Here is a 21,693-nt window from a genome sequence, read left to right as displayed (position 1 = left end):
AATCTCGAGTAGCTTCATTGTAGAGACATTCATTAAGCAACGACAAAGCTAATCAGCTTCTCAACATGAATACGTTACGTAATTCTACGCAAAGTTTCACTCTGAGACAGACAGACAGACAGACAGCGAGAGACGTAAGTGATATTGTGGGAACGTCCCATCATGCCAGCCTCCAGGGAAAATACATAAACGAATAACCAAAAACGATCTATTATCTATCTACAGCAATTTTACATCATTTGCAAGGGCGCCTGTACAACGCGGTATCATGCTTCCGGATTTCTACTCTTACACGTCTGAAACTAGCTTGTAACGACGCGCTGCCTTCTTGCTGCAGCGTGCAATTGCTGCCGTAGAACCCATATGCTGCGAATTGCTTGATTTAATGGGAGCCTCATGATGGTCGGCTGCAGGGCGTTGCTGAAGGGGCTCCACAATCCTGGAGGAAGCCATATCATCGCTCATTACCAGCCTGATCTCACCTTCATCAGCCAGAGAGCTATCTCCATGGTTCAGTCTTGCAATGCCACAATCCTCTTGGACATTTCCTTTCCGAGCTAATACTGACGTTGCAGCTTCTGTAAGTTGCCTTGATTTGCATGATGCTGGTTCATGTACTGCCTTGTTTGTGTTTTGGGGCTGCTGATTGCGAGTACTGGCTAATCTAGTGGCATCTGGGCGCTCCTCGGTATTAACGCTACTTTTCTTACATGGAAGATTAGCAGTAGGTGATAAGCTTTTGATCAATGCAAGAGGCACGATCACCTCTGCTGCAGCCGCGGTCTTTATTCTCTTGATCATGACGTTGCTTGTACCTGTATGTTTGTAAGACATATAGTCGGTGTCACACCAGTTGCATATGCCAGCGTACGATCTCTTCTTGGGGTACCAATTGCTGCAGTACCTGTTAAGCAATAAGAAACCGTACTACTGTCATGTATAGACATGGTAACACAAGCGTGCAATGAGGTATTGGGAATGCAAAATCCAGCTGTATTGCGGAAAACACAGTTGTGGAATACAACAACAGTCGGAATCTAGACCAAATAAGCAAGGTCCAAGCCAAGATGAAGGTTTGTGAATAATACGTGTGCTGATATCTGAGGGAACATTTTCTGCAGCGAAAGAGCTCCTTCTTCAGGCCTACGTCTCCGCACATGCTGCACTCATGAGGTTTTGGGGCGGGAGAGGCTGAGGAGCGCGGGTAAGCAGGGCTGTGTTGGTGGGTTGGAATAAGACGTTGAGGTTGGGAAGAAGAAGGATGAGGAGTGAGGGTTTGCTGGCGGTGAAGCTGCAGCTGCGAGAGCACAGCTAGTTTGGGAGGTCGAGGAGGAGGCGGCTTGGGGCTGTTGGCATCCTCCATGATTGGCCTGGGAGGCTGGCACAGCGCGCGGAGAGAGTGTGTGTGTATGTGCGTGCGTGCGCGCGTTTGTGTGGGGGGCGGGAGGGCGCTCTGTGTGTATGTGTGTATAGTGTGGCCGACTGGGCGTGAGGGGAAGGAAATAGAGAGATAGAAAGGCGAAGCGAGCTTCGTTCGTTCGGATCTCTGCCAAGTGTCGGGCAACGCAGGCATCCTTTTTCTTTGAGCGGCGGGGCACGTCGCGAGTCTACCCTGGTCCCTGGGTTTTCGCTACAAACATTTTTAAGCCACTAATTATATAACCAGTGGCATTATATTTTGATTATTGTTACCATTATTTTTATATACATGTCATCATTTCAGGAAAAGTAATCTCTCTAGCGGCCAAGCGGACTCCAGACTATAGTACCCCCCTCCCCCCGGGCCGTGCAAATGCCTCGGGGCTTGAGGCTCGGGACTCGGGTCTCTCACCGCCACAGTTCACATGAGTGACTCTCTCCATCACTCCTGAGTCCTCACACACAGCCATAGTTAGTTTCCTTTCTTATTTTGCTTTGTGCTGCATATTTTGCCCAGACACTTGTACCATACCATCATAGATACGATCGTGACTCGTGATCTCATAGGTCATTTTGGACTTTTGGAGACGTTAATGTATAACTCTCTCTGTGTCTCTCGCTTGCGTGTAACGCGCCCTCTTCCGCAGACCGCAGTACCTCTTCTTCTTTGAGTTGCACCGAGTAAACAAAGCGGAAAAACGAGAGAGTGGTTAAATCCCTTTGAGCGCCTAGCGCCCACTGAGAGTGGCGACTAGTGTTCTAAGAGTACACAGAAACTGTGTAGCAGATGCTCTTGCCTTCCTCAGCATTCCTTTTCGGAGCAGGCCGAGTTCTCGCAGCTCAAATGCAGACTGCAGTCTTTGAGGGATGTCAGGATTTGCGCAACCTCCAACTCTTTCTGCCTCTGCATCCCCAACTTCTGTTGTATTTTGGCGAGGAATTCTTGAGGATTGAATGGCTTGATCGCCCTGGTCAGCTCCTCAATGCTTATTGGCTTCTTTTGCGTCGACGTGGCCTGCAAAATAAGAAATCCTTCTCGGACCCGCGACTCCTTCTTAGTTCTGAGAACCTCCTTTGAAAGATTTACGTGACCTGGTTGGTGGGGAACGTTATCTGTGCAGTTCTTGCAAAGTGTCTTGATTAGCTGGCCAGGTTAAAAATAGGTGACGGATGGCTTGTTTTCTTTTTTTTTTGGGGCGAGGGGGAGGGGGGAGCCCACCATAGATACCATCCCCTTTACCATTTTTGGCCACCTTGTCATTGATCCTTGAAGTGGCTTTTTGCAAAATTAACCAAAGTAAAATTGAAATTTTGGGAGCAATAGAAGCAAGCCATATTTGTTTCAAATTGATAGTATCATTCCTCACGCTTCCATTGGATTTTCCAACTATGATTAAGTCTATTGATGAGTTTGGAGTTGATCCGTCGTAAGTCGGGCAGTGGGCTCATTTTCCTATTTGAAGTCTTCAAGAGTAACCTACATATCCAACTAGATAAACAATGGGTTAGAGTTAGTCCATAGGTTTAGCATGTTCTCTTAAGCTTTCAAGGCATCTATATCTTTCCGTTGATTGTTCTCAAAGTCCCATAAGTCCCTCCAAGTCTAGATACCCTTCAATTGTGATTTGTATCCTTGCCATGATTTTCAAATTGCTCTATGTAAGATTGAGATTGTTTTTGCTTTGAATTGCATGCTACTAAGAATATTGTTGTGATGGAGATTCTTTTTATTCTATTACTTCTACTATCAAAAGTTATAGGTTGTGGTTGATGAGTATTACCCAATCTTCCTACTTGAACTAATGAATGTTGGAAGAGAGGGAGAGAGACAGAGTGGAGCGGGAATGAGCCTCAACTCATTGTTGATGTTATTCTTCCATCATACTAACTGAAAGAGACTTACACACATAGATATGACTAACCAAGACTAACTGTGGTTGAGTCACTGACTACACCGACTTATTGAATGTCACACACATGTACAGCTGTATCCAGCTAATGTCGGTCACACACATAAAGATAGATTGACTAAAGAGTAACGGGAGCTTGATTTTCTAACACTCCCCCTCAAGCTCAAACCATCTTATAAACTCCAAGTAGCTATCTAAAATACATGAACTTTTCTTTACCAAGAAACTTGGTAAATATATATGCTACCTGGTCTTCAGTCTTCACATGAATCAAGTCAATCTGCTATAAGAAGCATTTCTATTATGAAATGGTAGTGAACCCCAATATGTTTGGACCTAGCATGGCAGACAGGATTGCTAGCCAACATAACACCGCTGAGGTTATCACAATGCAATCTCACTCTGCTTTCCAGCTGTATTTCCAAGTCTTTCAGCAGTTTCATCAACCAAACTACTTCACAAGCCGCTAAGGCAGCTCCTCTGTACTCAGCTTTTGTACTAGACAATGCAACAGGAGGCTTTTTCTTACTTTGCCAAAACTGATCATACTGCTGCCCAATCCAAATGCATAACCATTCCAATCAACATCAGTAAACCCTGTCAAGTCAAGAGATTTTCCATATGCATAAAATAGCCCATAATCTGTATTACCCTTTACATATCTCATGATTATCCTAATTGAATCTAAATTTGGTTTGCGAGGCTTCTGCATGAACCGACTAATCAGCCCCACTGCATAGCATAAGTCAGGACGGGTAATAGTCAAGTATATCAAGTTGACCACCATCTGTCAATACATGGTTACATTCTCTATGTCATTCCCAACATCAATCTGTAGCTTAACATTCTAATCAAGAGGTGTCTCCATAGGCTTGCATTCAGCCATAACATACTTCTGTAACATGTCATGAGCATATTGCTTCTGTAGCAGCCATATACCTTAAGGCATAGAGACTATCTCAATCCTAAGAAAATACTTTAGTTCACAAAGGTCTTTGACTCTAAATTCAGTTTGTAAATGTGATTTAATTGTAGTAGTGCTCTCTATCATCTCCAGTGATGATAAGATCATCTACATAAACCACTAGAAATATATATCCATGATCTGTCTTCTTCGTAAACAGACTGTGATCTGCATCACCCAATCTAAATCCATGTTGCTATAAATAACTGTTGATCCGAGCATGCCATGCTCTAGGTGCCTGTTTCAGTCCATATAAAGACTTTTTCAGCTTACATACATGTGTAGGAAAGTCCGGGTGAACATAGTCTTCAGACTGCTCCATATATACTTCCTTAACCAAATCACCATTCAAGAAAGCATTCTTGACGTCCATTTGCCATAATTTCCAGCCTTTGCATGTTGCCAAAGCAATGAGAGTTCTGATTGTTGCCATTTTAGCCATCGGACTGAAAGTCTCCTCATAATCAAGGCCATATTACTGTGCATACCCTTTTGCAACCAGCCTGGCCTTATAGCATTCTAATGAACTATCTGACTTGCACTTAACCATATACACCCATTTGCAGCCAATGAGGACTTTTCCTTCAAGCAACTCAACCAATTTCCATGTCTCATTTTTAGCCAGGGCTACATACTCCTCATCCATGGTAGCACACTAGTTATCATCTGTAACTACATCATCAAACATTGTAGGTTCTTTGTAACCTATTACACTAGCCATATATGCATAATATTGGTGGGCTGAATAACCAGTGTATGTACACCTGTTAGCTAGTTTTCTGACACTCTAAGATCTCCATAACTGTGGCTCACTCTAAGCTTGCCTCTCATGAGGCAGTACATAACGACTGTGCCTTGCTCCAGGCATCATAACAGACGGAATGCCCAACTCACTATCCAAACTATCACTGTTGGATGACTCATAACCTACTGTAAGTTGGTGCGCAGATCGGTCGCAGAATGCTCATGTAGTGAATCCCGGAAGGTCCCCAAGAACAATGAACTCTACCTTTTTGCACAAAAAACAATGTAAAAGCATGAACGACAAGAAGCAAGAGACTAATTGGGTTCAATCTCCCCCCATGCCTTATGTGAGCGCTTCACAAAGCATGTATTTTATGTATATTTCCATCTTCATGCTCAATAATAGCCCAATTTACAAAAATATGACAGGCTTTTAGCTTTTGAGTTTGCTTTCTACAAAAATAGGAAATAAAGCTAATGGACGGTGCCCATAGAGTCTGGCACGCCCAATCTCAATGTCCAAAATAGAAATAACATATCCGTGCACATAGGCGCATACAAAATAATAATCAATAATCGATGTCTCAATAGACATAACAAAATATAGGCGTGGCGCCTATCAAAATATAATCCAAAGATCGAATACTCGCTAGACTCCAATGCTTTCCTCCGCCACTGCTGCTATCTCTACACATCAACTGAAGCATTCACAATTGTTAGTAAAATAATACAATTAAACCGACAAAAGTGAATACCTAGCAGTCTTCAGCTACATAAATAAATCAACTGGTTAGAAATAAATCCTAACCTTAATTTATTACGAGTGCGCACTCTAAACTCATAAACGTTTATTAATTTAATATGCATTTTGTGGAATCACCCGCTATGGAATCACCCACGTACACACTAAATCAATGAAACGCCCGAAAAGGACAGGCGTTCCCATCAACTTTTCGCACAAAGAATCCTCTTTGTGTATGAGCCCCGGTCATCTAAGTTTACGGAATCCACTGTAAAACCTCACGGAATCCACGGTGGCACGGAATCCACCGTGGAATTTGTCTCCTGGCATCATACCCCCGGGGTGGGATAGCAATTGACCTCAATTGCTATTAGCTCAATGTGGAGCTAACAGAGTGGGGAAAGCATTTAAGTCTCTAGCATGTATCCATTGTGCTTCCTCTACAGGATGGTTCTTAAATTTTACTAGATATCTAGAATACCTTCGACCAGTTCTAGTGGTCATGTAGTCAGTGTCTATGATGGCTTTTGGTTCAAGTATTTCAGTCTCTTCCTCTAATAAAGGTGGGTTTTCATAAACAGGGTGGATAGGTAATTGGCCTCTAAATGGTCTCAATAAACTAATGTGAAATGTATTATGAATTTTCCAATGAGATGGTAATTCTAACTTGAATGCATTATCATTAATCTTATGAATGATTCTAAATGGTCCATAGAATCTAGGAGCTAATTTGACAACTGGATGTTTATCTACACTTTGCAGTCTACGCTTTTCTATTCTAAGCCAAACATAATCATCAACTTTGAAATTCATGGCTTGTCTTTTCTTGTTGGCTTGTTTGGTATATGATTGTTGGGCTTTAGCAATCATATCCTTAACCTCATCAAAAATACTGTTGTGCATAGTAGCAATATCATCAGCACTCTGAATTCTATTAGACAAAGATGCAACAGGTGTAGATAATCTATATCCATAAATGACTTCAAAAGGTGCTTTCTTTGTAGATGTGTGCGGTGTATTGTTGTATGCAAACTGTAATAAATGCAAATGAGTATCCCATGTCTAAGGTTTAGAGATAGTATATGCACGTAAAAGATCTAGAATGGTACTATTGGTGGCTTCTGTTTGTCCATTTGTTTCTAGATGAAATACAGATGAGAAATCAATCTTTGTGCCTAGATTTGCAAACAGAGTAATCCAAAAATTGTTACAAAATCTAGAATCACGATCTGAAATAATCACTTTTTGCAATCCATGGTTAGTAAAAACAGTTTTCAAAAATAACTGTGCTGCTTGTGATGCTGTTAAAGTTTTCTTACATGGAATAAAATATGCTTGCTTACTAAATCTATCTACAATTGTCCAAATCATGTCATGGTTAGATTTAGTATTTGGTAAACCAGTAATGAAATCCATAGAAATATGTTCCCAAGGTTTAGATGGAATAGACAAAGGCATTAGTAATCCATACTGTTTACCATTATGTCTTTTTATTCTTTGATAAATCAAACATTCAGAAACGAAATTAGATACATATACATCCATATGCGGCCAATAAAAATCTTCAGTTAACATGCGTAATGTAGATATGATACCTCAATGACCTTGATATGGGGGACAATGAATTTCATTCAAAACAAAAGATCGAAATGGAATAGTAACACACAATCTCTTTTCAAAAAACATAAATCCATCATTATATGACAATGAATCAACAGGAATGAAATTATTTTGAACTAATTTTTGCCAATCAGAATGAAAAGTAATATCCTGGTGATATGTATCTTTCATAGCAATCAAAGAATCAAAAGATATGATAGAAATATTATGAATTGCAGGTCTTCTACTCAATGCATCAGCAACTACATTTTCTTTTCCAGGTTGATATTGAATGATAGGATGAAAACTTTGAATGAAGGAAGCCCATTTGATATGACGGTCGGAAATTTGGGGTTGGCTAAGTAGATGTCTAATGCTTTGCTGGTCGGTCTTTATCATGAATTCTGAACCCATTAAATAGCGTTTCCATTGTTTTAATGCTTGTACAACTGCTAATAGTTCTTTGTCATAAGTGGAATATTTCAACTCAGAGGGTTTCAACTTAGAACTAGAATATGCTATTGGATGATTGTCTTGCATTAGCACGGCTCCTATTCCTGATCCGCTAGCATCGGTCACAACTAGAAAGAATGGTCTATTAAAGTCAGACAATTGTAGAACTGGGGCATTGGTTAATGCACGTTTCAGTAAGTCAAAGGATTTCTGCTGAGTTTCAGTCCATTGATAAACAATTAATTTCTTAAGAAGTTTGGTTAATGGTAAAGCAAGTAATGAAAAATTACGTACAAACTTCCTATAGAAACTAGCAAGACCAAGGAATGAGCGTAACTCATGCACATTTTTAGGAACAGGCCAATGCAATATTGCATCAATTTTCTTAGGATCAACTTTAATTCCTTCTTTTGATACAATATGACCTAAATATTCTATTTCTGTCTTAGAGAATTCACTCTTTTCAGGATTTGCAAACAATTGATTTTCTTTCAGTAATTGAAAAACTAATGATAAATGCTCATAATGCTCTTTTTCACTTTGACTAAACACCAAAATATCATCAAAGAAAACAATCACACAATATTGATATTTCAGAAAGATACGGTTCATCATTCTACTGAAAGTAGCAGGTGCATTAGTCAATCCGAATGGCATGACTAAGAATTCGTAATGGCCAAACTGTGTCCTGAATGTGGTCTTAAATATGTCAGATCTATCTAGCCTCACCTGATGATATCCAGACTTAAGGTCAATTTTACTAAATATAGAAGATCCTTGCAGTTTGTCCATAAGGTCATCGACTCTAGGTATAGGATACCTATTCTTTACAGTGATTTTATTTAAAGCTCGATAGTCAATACACATACGATAGATATTATTCTTTTTCTTGACTAAGAGTACAGGTGCACCGAATGGAGAACTGCTAGGTTGAATTAAACCTCTATTTAGTAATTCTTCAACTTGACTCTGGATTTCTTTTTGCTCTATTTGATTGTGCCTATATGGTGCTTTGCAAGGTGGTTGTGTGCCAGGGATTAAATCAATCTTATGGTCTTCTGGACGTGAAGGTGGTAAACCTGGTGGTAGGTCTTCTGCAAAACAGTCCTTAAAATATGCAAGAAATTCCTTATGCCTAGGGTGCATATAATTTTCCTTTGCTTGCAATTCATTCACCCAAATGAGATATGATTTAGTACTCTTGCGTAATGCACATTTTGCTTGAGTATGCGAAAGCAGTGGAAAAATATTAGATGCATGCATACCATATAATGTAATAGATTTTCCTTGAAAATTAATATTCATTGTGTACGTGGAATAATCTATATTTGGATTATGCTGGTGTCTCCAAGGCATTCCTAAAATAATGTCACTTGACTGTAATGGGACAACTAAGAAATTTATTCTTTCAATATATGAACCAATTTGAATCTCTAAATCTTGTACTTCTTGTGTGCCATTAGAGTCTGGCACGCCCAATCTCAATGTCCAAAATAGAAATAACATATCCGTGCGTATAGGCGCATACAAAATAATAATCAATAATCGATGTCTCAATAGACATAACAAAATATAGGCGTGGCGCCTATCAAAATATAATCCAAAGATCGAATACTCGCTAGACTCCAATGCTTTCCTCCGCCACTGCTGCTATCTCTACACATCAACTGAAGCATTCACAATCGTTAGTAAAATAATACAATTAAACTGACAAAAGTGAATACCTAGCAGTCTTCAGCTACATAAATAAATCAACTGGTTAGAAATAAATCCTAACCTTAATTTATTACGAGTGCGCACTCTAAACTCATAAACGTTTATTAATTTAATATGCATTTTGCGGAATCACCTGCTATGGAATCACCCACGTACACACTAAATTAATGAAACGCCCGAAAAGGACAGGCGTCCCCATCAACTTCTCACACAAAGAATCCTCTTTGTGTATGAGCCCCGGTCATCTAAGTTTACGGAATCCACCGTAAAACCTCACGGAATCCACCGTGGCACGGAATCCACCATGGAATATGCCTCCTGGCATCATAAGTGGACATGCCACATCCTCAAGCATATTTTCTTTTCCCTTATTCAATCTCCCCCTCACTGACATATCCGTGTCAGTGGATGTAGGAGTATGACTCTGCAAGCGTCCTAACCAAGGACTTACTGTAGGTGATCCATCACCTGTAGGACCACGCATAGATGTATTCACTGTAGGTGTATTTTTAGCATTACTAGTATTGGCTGATCCATTAGCCACTGCAACAAGATTACCATACCACGATGCCAACTCATAAAAAACAACATCTCTACTAATCAATGTCTCATGTGTAGACGGTACATAACGCTTGTAAGCTTTACAGTCTTGTGCATAACCAAGAAACACACTCTTAACAGCTCTAGGATCCAATTTCTTCCTCTTTTCATCAAGAACATGCACATATGCAATGCTACCAAATACCTTCAAGTGTGAAATGCTAGGTTTATGACCATACAACCTCTCATATGGAGTTACATCATGAATCCCTACTGTAGGAGTTCTATTCAACACATAGACAACAGTCACTACTGCTTCACCCCAATAACCATTTGATAAGCTCTTCTCATTCAGCATAGCTCTTGCTGATTCCATCAGTACCTTATTTTTCATTTCTGCTACACCATTTTGCTGTGGTGTATAGCTGCAAGTTAACTTTCTTCTGATCCCATGTTTAGCAAGGTACCTGTCAAAGAGATTAGAGACATATTCTCCACCTCCATCTAATCTGAGACATGAAATTTTATAGCTCAACTCATTTTCACTATGCTTCTTGAAGTTCTTGAATGCATCAAACACATCATCCTTATATTTCAGTATGTAAAGCCAAGTATATCTGCTGAAATCATTAATGAAGGATACATAGTAACGAGCACCACCAAATGAAGCATTATGAGATGGACCCTATACATCTGAATGTACCAATTGCAAGGATTGTGAGCTATTCCGTACATGTCCCATAAATGAAAACCGTGCTTTCTTTCCAAGTTGACATGCATCACATACATGTTCAAAGTCATGATACTTGAGTTTAGGCACTCCAAGCACAATCTCCTTCTATTGCATAGATTTCAGCTTTTGTACATTCACATGGCCAATCCACTTATGCCATATCTCAACATTCCGTATAGCACCATCATCATGTGCAAACATGGCTGCTTTCAATTCTGGAATTGATGCATCAAGAGCAAACATTCTGCCATCTCTTCGGCCTCTAGCAATCAATTTGCAGCCATTACCATATTCTTCAACAAATCATCCATCTCTATTAAATCTCACTTGTAGATTCTGTTCTACCATCTGTCCAATTGACAAAAGATTCTTGGTTATTGTAGGTACATGTAGTACATCATGCCGGCTCTTTTTCTAGCCATCAGGCATCAACAAAGGTACAACTTCTTTATGTTGAATAGTATACTGGGTGTCATCCCCAGTGCACACATAACCATGTGAACTTACAACCATCTCATCAAACCATTCTCCATGGGGTGTCTTATGATTTGAAGCCCCTGAATCAATGTACCATCTCTCATCTCAGTTTTTCCTAGATGCATTCTTAGACACATGTTACATGGCAAACAATCTATCAACCTGCTCATCATGAGCACCGCTAGAAGATGCATAGTGCCCATGCTATTTTTCCTTTGCCTTTATATCTCCCTACTTCTTGTAACAATCCTTTGCAATATGTCAATATCTACCACAGTAATGACAATCCTTATCTCTATTTGACTAATCATTCGACTGCCATGAACCAGATCCACCACCTCTACCATGGTGTGATCTACTCTCTATCTCTAAAGCCGCCAGATCCACGCTGGCCTTGTGTATTTGTGCCATGCCAAGCATTCTGTTAATGTTATCCATAAGCATTTCGAGTGCCTCCTTGACCTTGAAAAGAGCCATGGCCTCTGCCGCCTCTACCTTGCTGGCTAGAGTAAAGAACAGTGTCTCTGCTTTGAGACGTACTAGAACCTGTATTCAGCCTAAGCTTAACTTCCTCATGTAGTAGAAAAGCAATTAGCTCATCCCAATCAGGGGATTTAGCTCTCACAAAAATAGACATATCAAATGATTTATACTATTTGCCAAGTCCATTCAATGTCACTGTAATCATATCATCCTCAGACACTGAAGTTCCAATGGTGGCAAGCTGATCTGCTATGTTCTTGATCTCTGTAGTGTAGGCTTGAATGATTTTGCCATTCCTAGACATGTTATTGAAATGTTACTTTAGCTGAATCTTTCTTGTATGTGTTACATTTCCATAATTCTTCATGAGTATGTCCCATGCATCCTTTGGAGAAATGCATCTAGTAATCTGTATAACCATATCATCTGATATACATAAGAAAAACTAATGTAACACCTTGCATGCTCTCTTAGTCCATAGCTTATGGGCCCTTTTTTGATCATTTGTCAAATTCCTTTCATGTATTTCAAGTTCAGCCTCATTAGCGCTCTACATAAGTCCTAATAATCTTTGCCAACCAAAAAATTCTTCATACTGAACTTGCATAAAGAAAAATTTTGTTGTCCAGCTTTTCTCCTACAATTTGAGTGATATTGTCAGTGCCTTGAGCATTTTCCATAGTTGCAGCTTAGGTATTCAGTGATGTATACAACCTATAAGTACCTACTATTCAGGACACTTTCTTGCAATTCAGGGCAGTTTTTTTGATAACTTGCTTGCTATAAACTGTATTCCAACAATGAAAAACGCAGTAAACTGAGCATAAACCAAGATCAAATCAATTCAAAACATTACATAGTAGTAGCAAAACATCCCAACAACAAACTATGTCTATACAAGTATCAATGTTTGTATTATATGCAAGTAGTAATACCAAATACAGCCAACCCACTGCTATAACCAGCAGTATTTTCTTTGTTAAAACAAGAGTATTCAGACCTCAAAATAGCCCCAAAACATCTCATTCAATTGCCACTCTATGTAGGAGTTGATATATGTCCAACCGGTCAGAATATATTGCATGTATGTCAAGTGAAGATGATAGGTATCCTTCCTGCAGACAAAAACCAGTCAATACCCTGGTATAACTAGCAAAAAATTAGTCCAAACTTTGGACTTTCAACACTCACAATATCTCAAAAAACATCTACCACTCAAGTGGTATGATCCAAGCATTTGTGAGTAGCAAATAAGCATCACAGATACTTCAACCCTATAGGTATATTGTTTCCAAATTCAACATAGCAACTAGTTCATTGTTTCTAGTTTGCAAATAAGCTTCAAAATTGAGCATTTAACACTCCAATATCATGCTCAAATGCATGATAACAAGGGCATATACATTGTTAGGATGAAATCCACCAATGCCATGGAATCACCTACTCTTTATTGTAGTAAACAGTCAGTCTGCACAGGTTTGTGCTGAATATCTCAAAATCTGTGAGGAATTTGAAAAAAGGTTATTCTGCAAAGTTGTAGACCATGTTGAAACGGTCAAAAAAGTTGTAGACCATGTCGAAACGGTCAAAAAAGAAGAGCCGTTTCTCCAAAAACCATTTATGTAGCAAGATATAGCTTCTGCAAAAAAATGAGTTGCAGGCACAGTCTCCTTTGATGACGTTTTCTTCATATCTGTTGTCTTGATGTCAAATGGCCATCGCCAAGTCTAGGCTTTAGGCATTCAAGCTCTAATACCATGTTAGAAGAGAGGGAGAGAGACATAGTAGAGCGAAATATCCATCTCAGCTCATTGTTGTTGTTCTTCCATTATTCTTCCATCATACTAACTAAAAGAGACTTACACACATAGGTATGACTAACCAAGACTAATTATGGTTGAGTAATTGACTACATCGACTTAGTGAATGTTACACAGTGTACAACTGTATCTAGCTAATGTCAGTCACACACATAAAGATAGACTGACTGAAGAGTAACGAGAGCTTGATATTCCAACAATGACTTCATTAGAACCATTATTTTACATGGAGAAACTAGTTGCAAAGCAATGATGTTTTATTATGGCGGCCAAGTGGAGCCTCTCTTGGAGAAGAGAGCATTGGTACTCAATGCAGCCACATTACAATGGGTATTTCTCTCTCTTTGCCTCATAAGCAATCATAAGTATCAATTATCTAAAGAGGAGATGTGATCATTAAGCATAAATAGAGATTCAATTTTTTTTATATATTTGACTTGCAAGATATATCACTCTTAGAGCATACAAAATTCTTATTAAGTTGTTCACTGAGCTTATATTTGTTTTTTCTTTCCTTTTTTTTTTCATTATCCCTTGATACAATCTTTGTTGCTCACAAGGAAACCCTTTGTGACAATTTGTTCTCCTTATGTGAATTTGATCTACCTTAGGTCCTTTAAATTGATTGAAAAGCCAGTGACTAATACACCGAGCCTTATTGAGATTACTTTCTTAGAAAATAGGATATTACATCAACTTAAGGTGATCTAGTTCAATGAGGAGTTGAGAGAAAATGGGCCTAAGTATGAAGGGTATTATATTGAACGAAGAGTTGGAGAACTTTCCTAGGAAATTTCCTTCATGAAGAGGCCCTTTATTAAGATGTTGATGTTGTCCATAGACACTAGGTTCAACAATTAATGAGGGTGAGCTAGATGTCAACTCCTTACCATAGGCCCACCAAATAATATATCACATTAGGGGATTTTTGAGGTCTCGAAAATACCTTTTAGTGGGAAGAGAGAGAGAGAGAGAGAGAGTGTGTGTGTGTGTGCTCTAGATCAATTGGAGCAAAGCCTTCATAACAGAAATTTTATTTTGAAAAGGTAAACATTTATTTTACAATATATATATATATATACACGTAATATTATGATTTTGTATTATCAATATCTATTTTTAGTATCTTATATTTGTGATTATGACATTCTTTGCGTTAATGATATACAGTCTCGATCACTTTTATTTAATGATATGTTTGGATTAATGATAATGACAGGTTTAATCTAAATTCAAATTAGTAAAAAACTTAGCACTTATTTTTTTCTTCCTTTTTTTAATCCCTCATGTTTTTTCTGGATAGCTCTCTCTCTCTCTCTCTCTCTCTCTCTTCCATGGATACATAAATTCAACCTTCAACAAGGTGTCTAAGCTCCCAAATCACATCCATATTAGTGTTTAACTCATTCCAAAAAGATGGAAGATGGATTTCTATAATCATTATCAATTAAGACAGTTGGATCACTATTCAAAATAGGTAAAATGTGGAAAAATGCAAAGATATAAGAGCTTGTTCATCTTTTCTTAAAAGGGTAGAATCCAAGATTTCAAGCTTGGAGTAAATAAGAATAGTTTAAAAGAGGTATTGGTGCAACATGTGTTTATGCGTAGAGAGCTATATTTGGAACCTTAGACTTCAAATCTTCCAATATATAGACCAAATTGTAAGGATTTGATTCTTAAAGTTTTTCTTTTCTTGAACTTGGTTTAAGGTTTTCATTATAACATTTGTTCATTTGTCTTGTAGATGAATATACCTCTAATCTTGAGGAATGGCAATCGATCGAGTCTATTGTTGATGTTATCGATGTGATGCATGGTTTGATTGGAGAATAAATGTGCAAAGGTAGAAAAAAGACAGAGCTTGTAGAGAATGGGATATTCTTCTATGACAATTCTTATATTGTCCCCATGCAGCACATCCAATGGATCAATATCCTCCCTTCCTTTGCTTGATTTTTAAAGCTTTAAGTGGCCTTTTCCAAGTGTAGCTACTGGTGAGGGCTATAGATGTAAAATATTTTCTGAGATATAGAGAGCATTAAAACCTAATATCTCAAGTAAGCTAAGAAAAATTACTTTGTTCGTGCGTATTAATATATTTGTTGACTTTTTTTCTAATGCTAATCAGATAAGAAGATCAAAGGCCATGCTTTCAGTGAAGAGACTAATATATAATCATGTCATACAATTTTTGGATAAGGGATGGGACATTAGGATATAATGAAAAATTATATGTGAGATAGATCAAGTCTATATAGCTTGTAAATATATGATTGCTACTCAAAATTTCATCCTTAGCTTTTATTATAGTAGATAGAATTATATTGGTGGTAGTTTGGTTGCTTTAGACTAAAATCTTGATAATTTTAGCAAAGATCCTATAGTGGATCATCTTTATATTTGGTTCAATGAGAATATTATTGCAATCCTAAATGTTAGATCATCATGTACACTACATCAAGTGAGGATGGATTTATAGAATGAAGATATTGAACTACCATGGTCATTTGTGTTCCAACTCAATAACAAACAAGTCAGTTTTTATATCATATTATATCCACTTAGGTGTATATTTGATTCTACTTCCTAATTAATAAAAATTTATAACATGTTTTTTGGTAGATATCAATGAGGAGAGAGAATAATATACAATGCAAGGATATTGAAGAAAATATATCTTTACTATCAATATAAAATATATGTATAATTTTTGTGGTAATTTTTTGTCAAGCATCTCCATGACTTATACACACAAGGGCTTATAAGCAATGAGACAAAGCTACTACTTTTTTTGAGAACTTTTCTTAGGAGAAGGGACATCCTTTCTAGGAGTCTTTTTACTTTTCTTTGATGCTTTGGCTGCCTTGGGTGTTGAAAGCATAGGTTCACTTGTTGCAATTACATGCACCTTCTCTCCTTCAATGTCCAAGTCTCCACTATTGTCTATTCTTGCCGGTTGCATACAATTGACCATTATGTACTTCATGACTTTTGCTCTTATATACCAAACATGCTCACTTGTATAGTAATCCTTTGTAAACTATCATATATTTGTAAGAAAAGATTTTTAGTTCATTGCTGTTTTTTACAATGGATTATATTATTATCATCAGTGGACTATTTTGCAACAAATCAGTATCTTAAAGTTTAGTACATTTCACATTATCTTTATAAGTTTATCATCATTGAGATAAATAGACTTAACCAATCTTCTGGCATTTGCAATTACTCTCCATTGACTATCATCTTGATGAGGACAATGTAGAATCAACAATATAAAGTAAAACTATGAAACTTGTTTATGGTTGTTTATAGAATAAATTTTCTTATTATGTTCCAACCATTTAAATAATGTCCTTACCGCAACTTGTATATATTGCATTGTTAGAAGTAAATCACAAGGCATGGGAGACTTTTTCTCTAGTACTTCAATTAAACTTTTTGCAGCTTTGTACCAATAAGATAATAAAATTTAGAGTAATTGCAAGAAAAAAGATCAAAATATTTAGAGTATTTGCAAAAAAAAATCAAAATATCAAGGAGACCTTAGATTATATAACTTACAACGTGGCATTTTCATGGCTTCCTTTCATAGAATTGATGAGGAAACATTGCCTCTCCACACAGTCTATTTTCAATTAGGCTCCAATGAGAACTAAAAACAATCATATTTCAATAATTTAGCAAAAAAAAATCTCATAAAATCTAACAAAATATAAAACTACTTACTTGTCATTGTATGTAATTAGAAGAACCTTCAAAGTTTCAATGTCAATTGGATTGAACTAATAATCAAATGCAATTGGATCAAGCTCCCTTTTTATATAGTATGAGATGGATGGACTAAGAACCTCAATTTTTTGTTGTATATCAAAGGGGAGCTCATGCATTACACACTTAGCATCTCTAGTGAATTGCTTGAAACTAGAGACTTCTCTACAAGAGAGTCAGAATAAAAGATATCAAGGGTTTCTTGAAACCCATCTCTTTATCTAGTTTGTAACCATTCCAAAAAGATTTGCTTTGAACAAGAGTTTAAATATCCCTCTTTTCTTCTTTGGGTGATAGTTTGTATAGTCCTTGTCAAAGATAAGTTATTAGATGCGGTTGTGTCTTTGAGCTTGAATTTGTGCCAAGTTTATCTATAGAACCATTGAAAGACATCTAATAAACTGTTTGCTTTGTATTTTTCACCTCCATGTCTTTTGTGTCTAAAGTATTTTTTTCTTGCTTAATAATGTGATTTTTTCATACCTTGGATTAACCAGATAGATAGAGATCTATATTTCTTGACAAAATATGGAGCATAGCTATATAAAATATGATGCATAGTTAACAAATTGATGCCAGGAGGCATATTACAAGGTGGATTCCGTGAGGTTTTACTGCGGATTCCGTAAAATTTTATTACCGGGGCTCATACACAAAGTGGATTCTTTGTGCGAGAAGCCAATGGGGACGCTTATCCTTTTCGGGTGTTTTTTCCATCTTGTGTGAAGGCGGAGCTCCTGGAACGAATGAGCTCTACAGACAGTTTCATCGCGAACGGTCAATACGGGTGACTTCTTGGCGGTCAAGAACCTCTATCTGCATCCTCTGATCACGAAGGACCGGCCTGAGGAGGCAAAGGACCACTTGTACATCTCCCTCTCCTAGTTGTCTTTTCCAATAGACAAACAGATAAGCTTCATATCTCAAAAAGCTTAAAAGCTTTAATTCAAAGGTTAAAAAGCTTATTACTAAGCTTAATAAGAAAGCTCAAGTCAAGAATTTCATAATCGGTGGCAGCGGCATCTTTCTGTCTAAGATGGCGATGAAAAAATGGTCCCCTCCCTAAATCGTCGACAGTTAGCTTAACTCTCCTAAAGTCTTAGTCACTTAAGCTTTACAAAAGCTTAATTACTCAAGTTCATCAAGTTCTATTACTTCTGCAAGTCCTGCAAGTCCACAGAAGTCAAGAAAGACTTATTTCAACAACTCCCATAAAGACTGTTCCTACACAGAAGCACAGAGTTCGTTTATTGCTCTCTGGAAGACCCTGTTCCTATTTGCAGACTTGCTGAACTAGTTTCAACAAACGTAAAAGGTCATATGCAGGTCATACGAATATTATACGCAACTTCCACGAAGACAACAAATCCCGTAATTGCAAAAGAGTAAGACTATAAAAGCCAAACAAAAATATATAAGCCTTGTATACCCGACTTTGAGCTACGCTCATCCCGCTAATTAGATTTCGAGAGTGTGAGGTCTTTTGGATTTTTACAGGATGACAGAACAAAATATGGACGATTTAATGGCTGAAGGTGATTTACCCGAACCAACAATGGAACAAAAATTGGATTTGATTATGATGCAGCTTGATGAAGAACAAAGAGCCCGACAAGCTTTGCAAGTTCAATTGGCCAATCTACAACAATCTACCACTGACAAAGATGGACCGTAACCCGAAGATCTTATACAACGTACCATCGATGCGACGCTTGAAGCTCAATCCATCCGCAAAGAAACAAAGATAAGTAAAAGAAACTTCAAATTTCGTACTTTCAATGGATCTCGAGATGGAAAGACTGTACTTGCATTTATCAGTCAGTTTGATGATTACTTTCATGAAGAGACATATGCTGAGAAAGACAAAATTAAATGTGTCACTAATCATTTAGTCGATTGAGCATCTCTATGGTGGACTGTGGTTTGCAAGAGCATTGATTGTCCCACTACCTGGGAGAGTTTCCAAAAGAAGTTTTTGCAGAATTTCCTTCCTTCTCAATTCCATGAAAAAGCCATAAAGCAATGGGATCTTCTTCAGCAAAGAGACCGTGAACTTATTTTCCAATACACTGAACGTTTTTGGAATGCCCTACTGCAACTACGCATGCTTAAAGATGTACCAGAAGCGACTCACAAACGCAAGTTTATGTCTGGCTTACTTGGACATTACTATGCTGAAGTCAATATGTTCAAGCCAACAACCCTTGAAGATGCAATTTCCTTGGCTCATGACACTGAAGACAAGATTCGAGGAAGAGACAAGCGTCCACAACAATTTCAAGCTAATGGTAACTATGGTTCCAAGCAATTCAATTCAAATTTTAGAAGATTCAATCAAAGTCATTTTCTTTCATCTTCATTCCGTAAGTCTTGACACGACCACCTGCTTTGCTATCAAATACTAATCCAAACCCTAAGCCATCCTCACAGCCAAATCCTAATATTCCTAAACTTCCTGCCATTGCCAACAATGTATCTAAAGCCAAACCCATAGTTTGTTACAAATTCCATCAACCTGGACATCTAGCAGCCAATTGTCAATTGAAAATGCCACTTATCCATATCAATTATCTTGGCGCAATGGAAGAAGAAGAAGTGAGGAAATGCCTGACTTTACAGAAGATGATGATGAGATTTGTACTACTTCAGATACTTTGCTAGGTATGCCAACTCCACATTCTTTGTTGACAATGAAATGTTTTGTGCATGGTAAAGAAAAGACTATTTTACATGATGATGGTAGTACACATGATTTTATTTCTGCAAAGTTAGTGAAAGAATTGAATTTACAAACTGTTTCTACACATTATCGCATTAAAGCAGCATTCCTAGGCACAAGATATAATGGAACACAAGAAGTGCATAACTTAGAAATTAAAATTGGTGAATATAGTGAACGAAGGAATTTCCTAGTTGTACCTTTGTAGTCTAGTGATACTATCTTAGGTATGCCTTGGCGTCATCAGTATAATCCTAACATAGATTATTCTACACATTCAATTAAAATTTATTTTCAAGGAAAACAAATCACATTGCATGGTATGCACGCATCTAATAATTTTCCACTGCTTACTCATACCCAAGCTAAATGTGCATTACGTAAAAGTAGCAAATCTTATTTAATTTGGGTGAATGAACTTCAAGCTAAAGAAAAACATATGCATCCTAGGTATACACAATTTCTTGCTTAATTTAAAGATTGTTTTGCTGATGATTTACCACCTGGACTACCACCCTCACGTCCTGAAGATCACAAAATAGATTTAATTCCTAGTACACAACCACCATGTAAAGCACCATATAGACATAACCAAATTGAACAGAAAGAAATTCAAAATCAAGTAGAAGAATTACTTAACAGAGGATTAATTAGACCTAGTAATTCTCCATTTAGTGCACCTGTTTTATTAGTAAAGAAGAATAATAATACTTATTGCATGTGCATTGATTATCGTGCCCTGAATAAAATTACAGTTAAGAATAGATATCCGATTCCTAGGGTAGATGATCTTATGGATAAACTACAAGGTTTTGCTATATTCAGCAAGATAGATATTAAATCTGGTTATCATCAAGTAAGATTGGATAAATCTGATATATTCAAAACTGCATTTAGAACACAATTTGGACACTATGAATTTCTAGTGATGCCTTTTGGATTAACTAATGTACCTACTACATTTAGTCGCATGATAAATCGCATATTTCTAAAATATAAGCATTGTGTTATAGTATTCTTTGATGATATATTGGTATTCAGTAAAAATGAGAATGAGCATTATGAACATCTATCTTTAGTTTTCAAGTTGTTAAAAGATAATCAATTGTATGCTAATCCAGAAAAGAGTGAATTCTTTCAAATAGAAATTGAATATCTAGGTCAGATTGTTTCATCAGAAGGTATTAAGGTTGACCCTAAAAAGATAGAGGTAATTTTAAATTGGCCCATATCCAAAAATGTGCATGAGTTACGTTCTTTTCTAGGTCTTGCTAGTTTTTACAGAAAGTTTGTGCGAAATTTCTCATTACTTGCATTACCTTTGACTAAACTTTTAAAGAAGGGTATCGTTTATAACTGGTTTGATAACCAACAAAAATCTTTTGATTTATTGAAACATGCATTAACCCATGCTCCTGTATTACAACTACTTGATTTCAATAGACCATTCTTTTTAGTAGTTACTGATGCTAGTGGATCTGGAATAGGAGCCGTACTTATGCAAGATAATCATCCCATAGCCTATTCTAGCTGTAAAATGAAACCATCTGAACTTAAATATTCTACATATGATAAAGAATTGCTAGCTGTAGTACAAGCC

At 37.3% G+C, this 21,693-nt stretch overlaps 1 protein-coding gene across 1 annotated transcript; it reads right to left on the bottom strand.

The window, feature by feature from the left end:
• Positions 1 to 220: 220 nt before the first annotated feature.
• LOC148040774 (uncharacterized) lies at positions 221 to 1,457 on the bottom strand. The gene is made up of 2 exons (XM_087686746.1): positions 1,089 to 1,457; positions 221 to 904 (listed from the first exon to the last, which is right to left on the bottom strand). The coding sequence occupies exons 1-2, from the start codon at positions 1,361 to 1,363 to the stop codon at positions 289 to 291; spliced, it is 891 nt and encodes a 296-aa protein (XP_087542872.1). The 5' UTR covers positions 1,364 to 1,457; the 3' UTR covers positions 221 to 288.
• Positions 1,458 to 21,693: the final 20,236 nt, after the last annotated feature.

The sequence above is a fragment of the Lygodium microphyllum genome, chromosome 1 (genome assembly GCF_053477565.2).
Source record: "Lygodium microphyllum isolate KBCC chromosome 1, Lygodium_microphyllum_v1.1.10, whole genome shotgun sequence".
Lineage (NCBI taxonomy): Eukaryota > Viridiplantae > Streptophyta > Polypodiopsida > Schizaeales > Lygodiaceae > Lygodium > Lygodium microphyllum.
The sequence above is the reverse complement of the archived record's forward strand: the minus strand, read 5'-3'. Positions and strand labels throughout refer to the sequence as shown.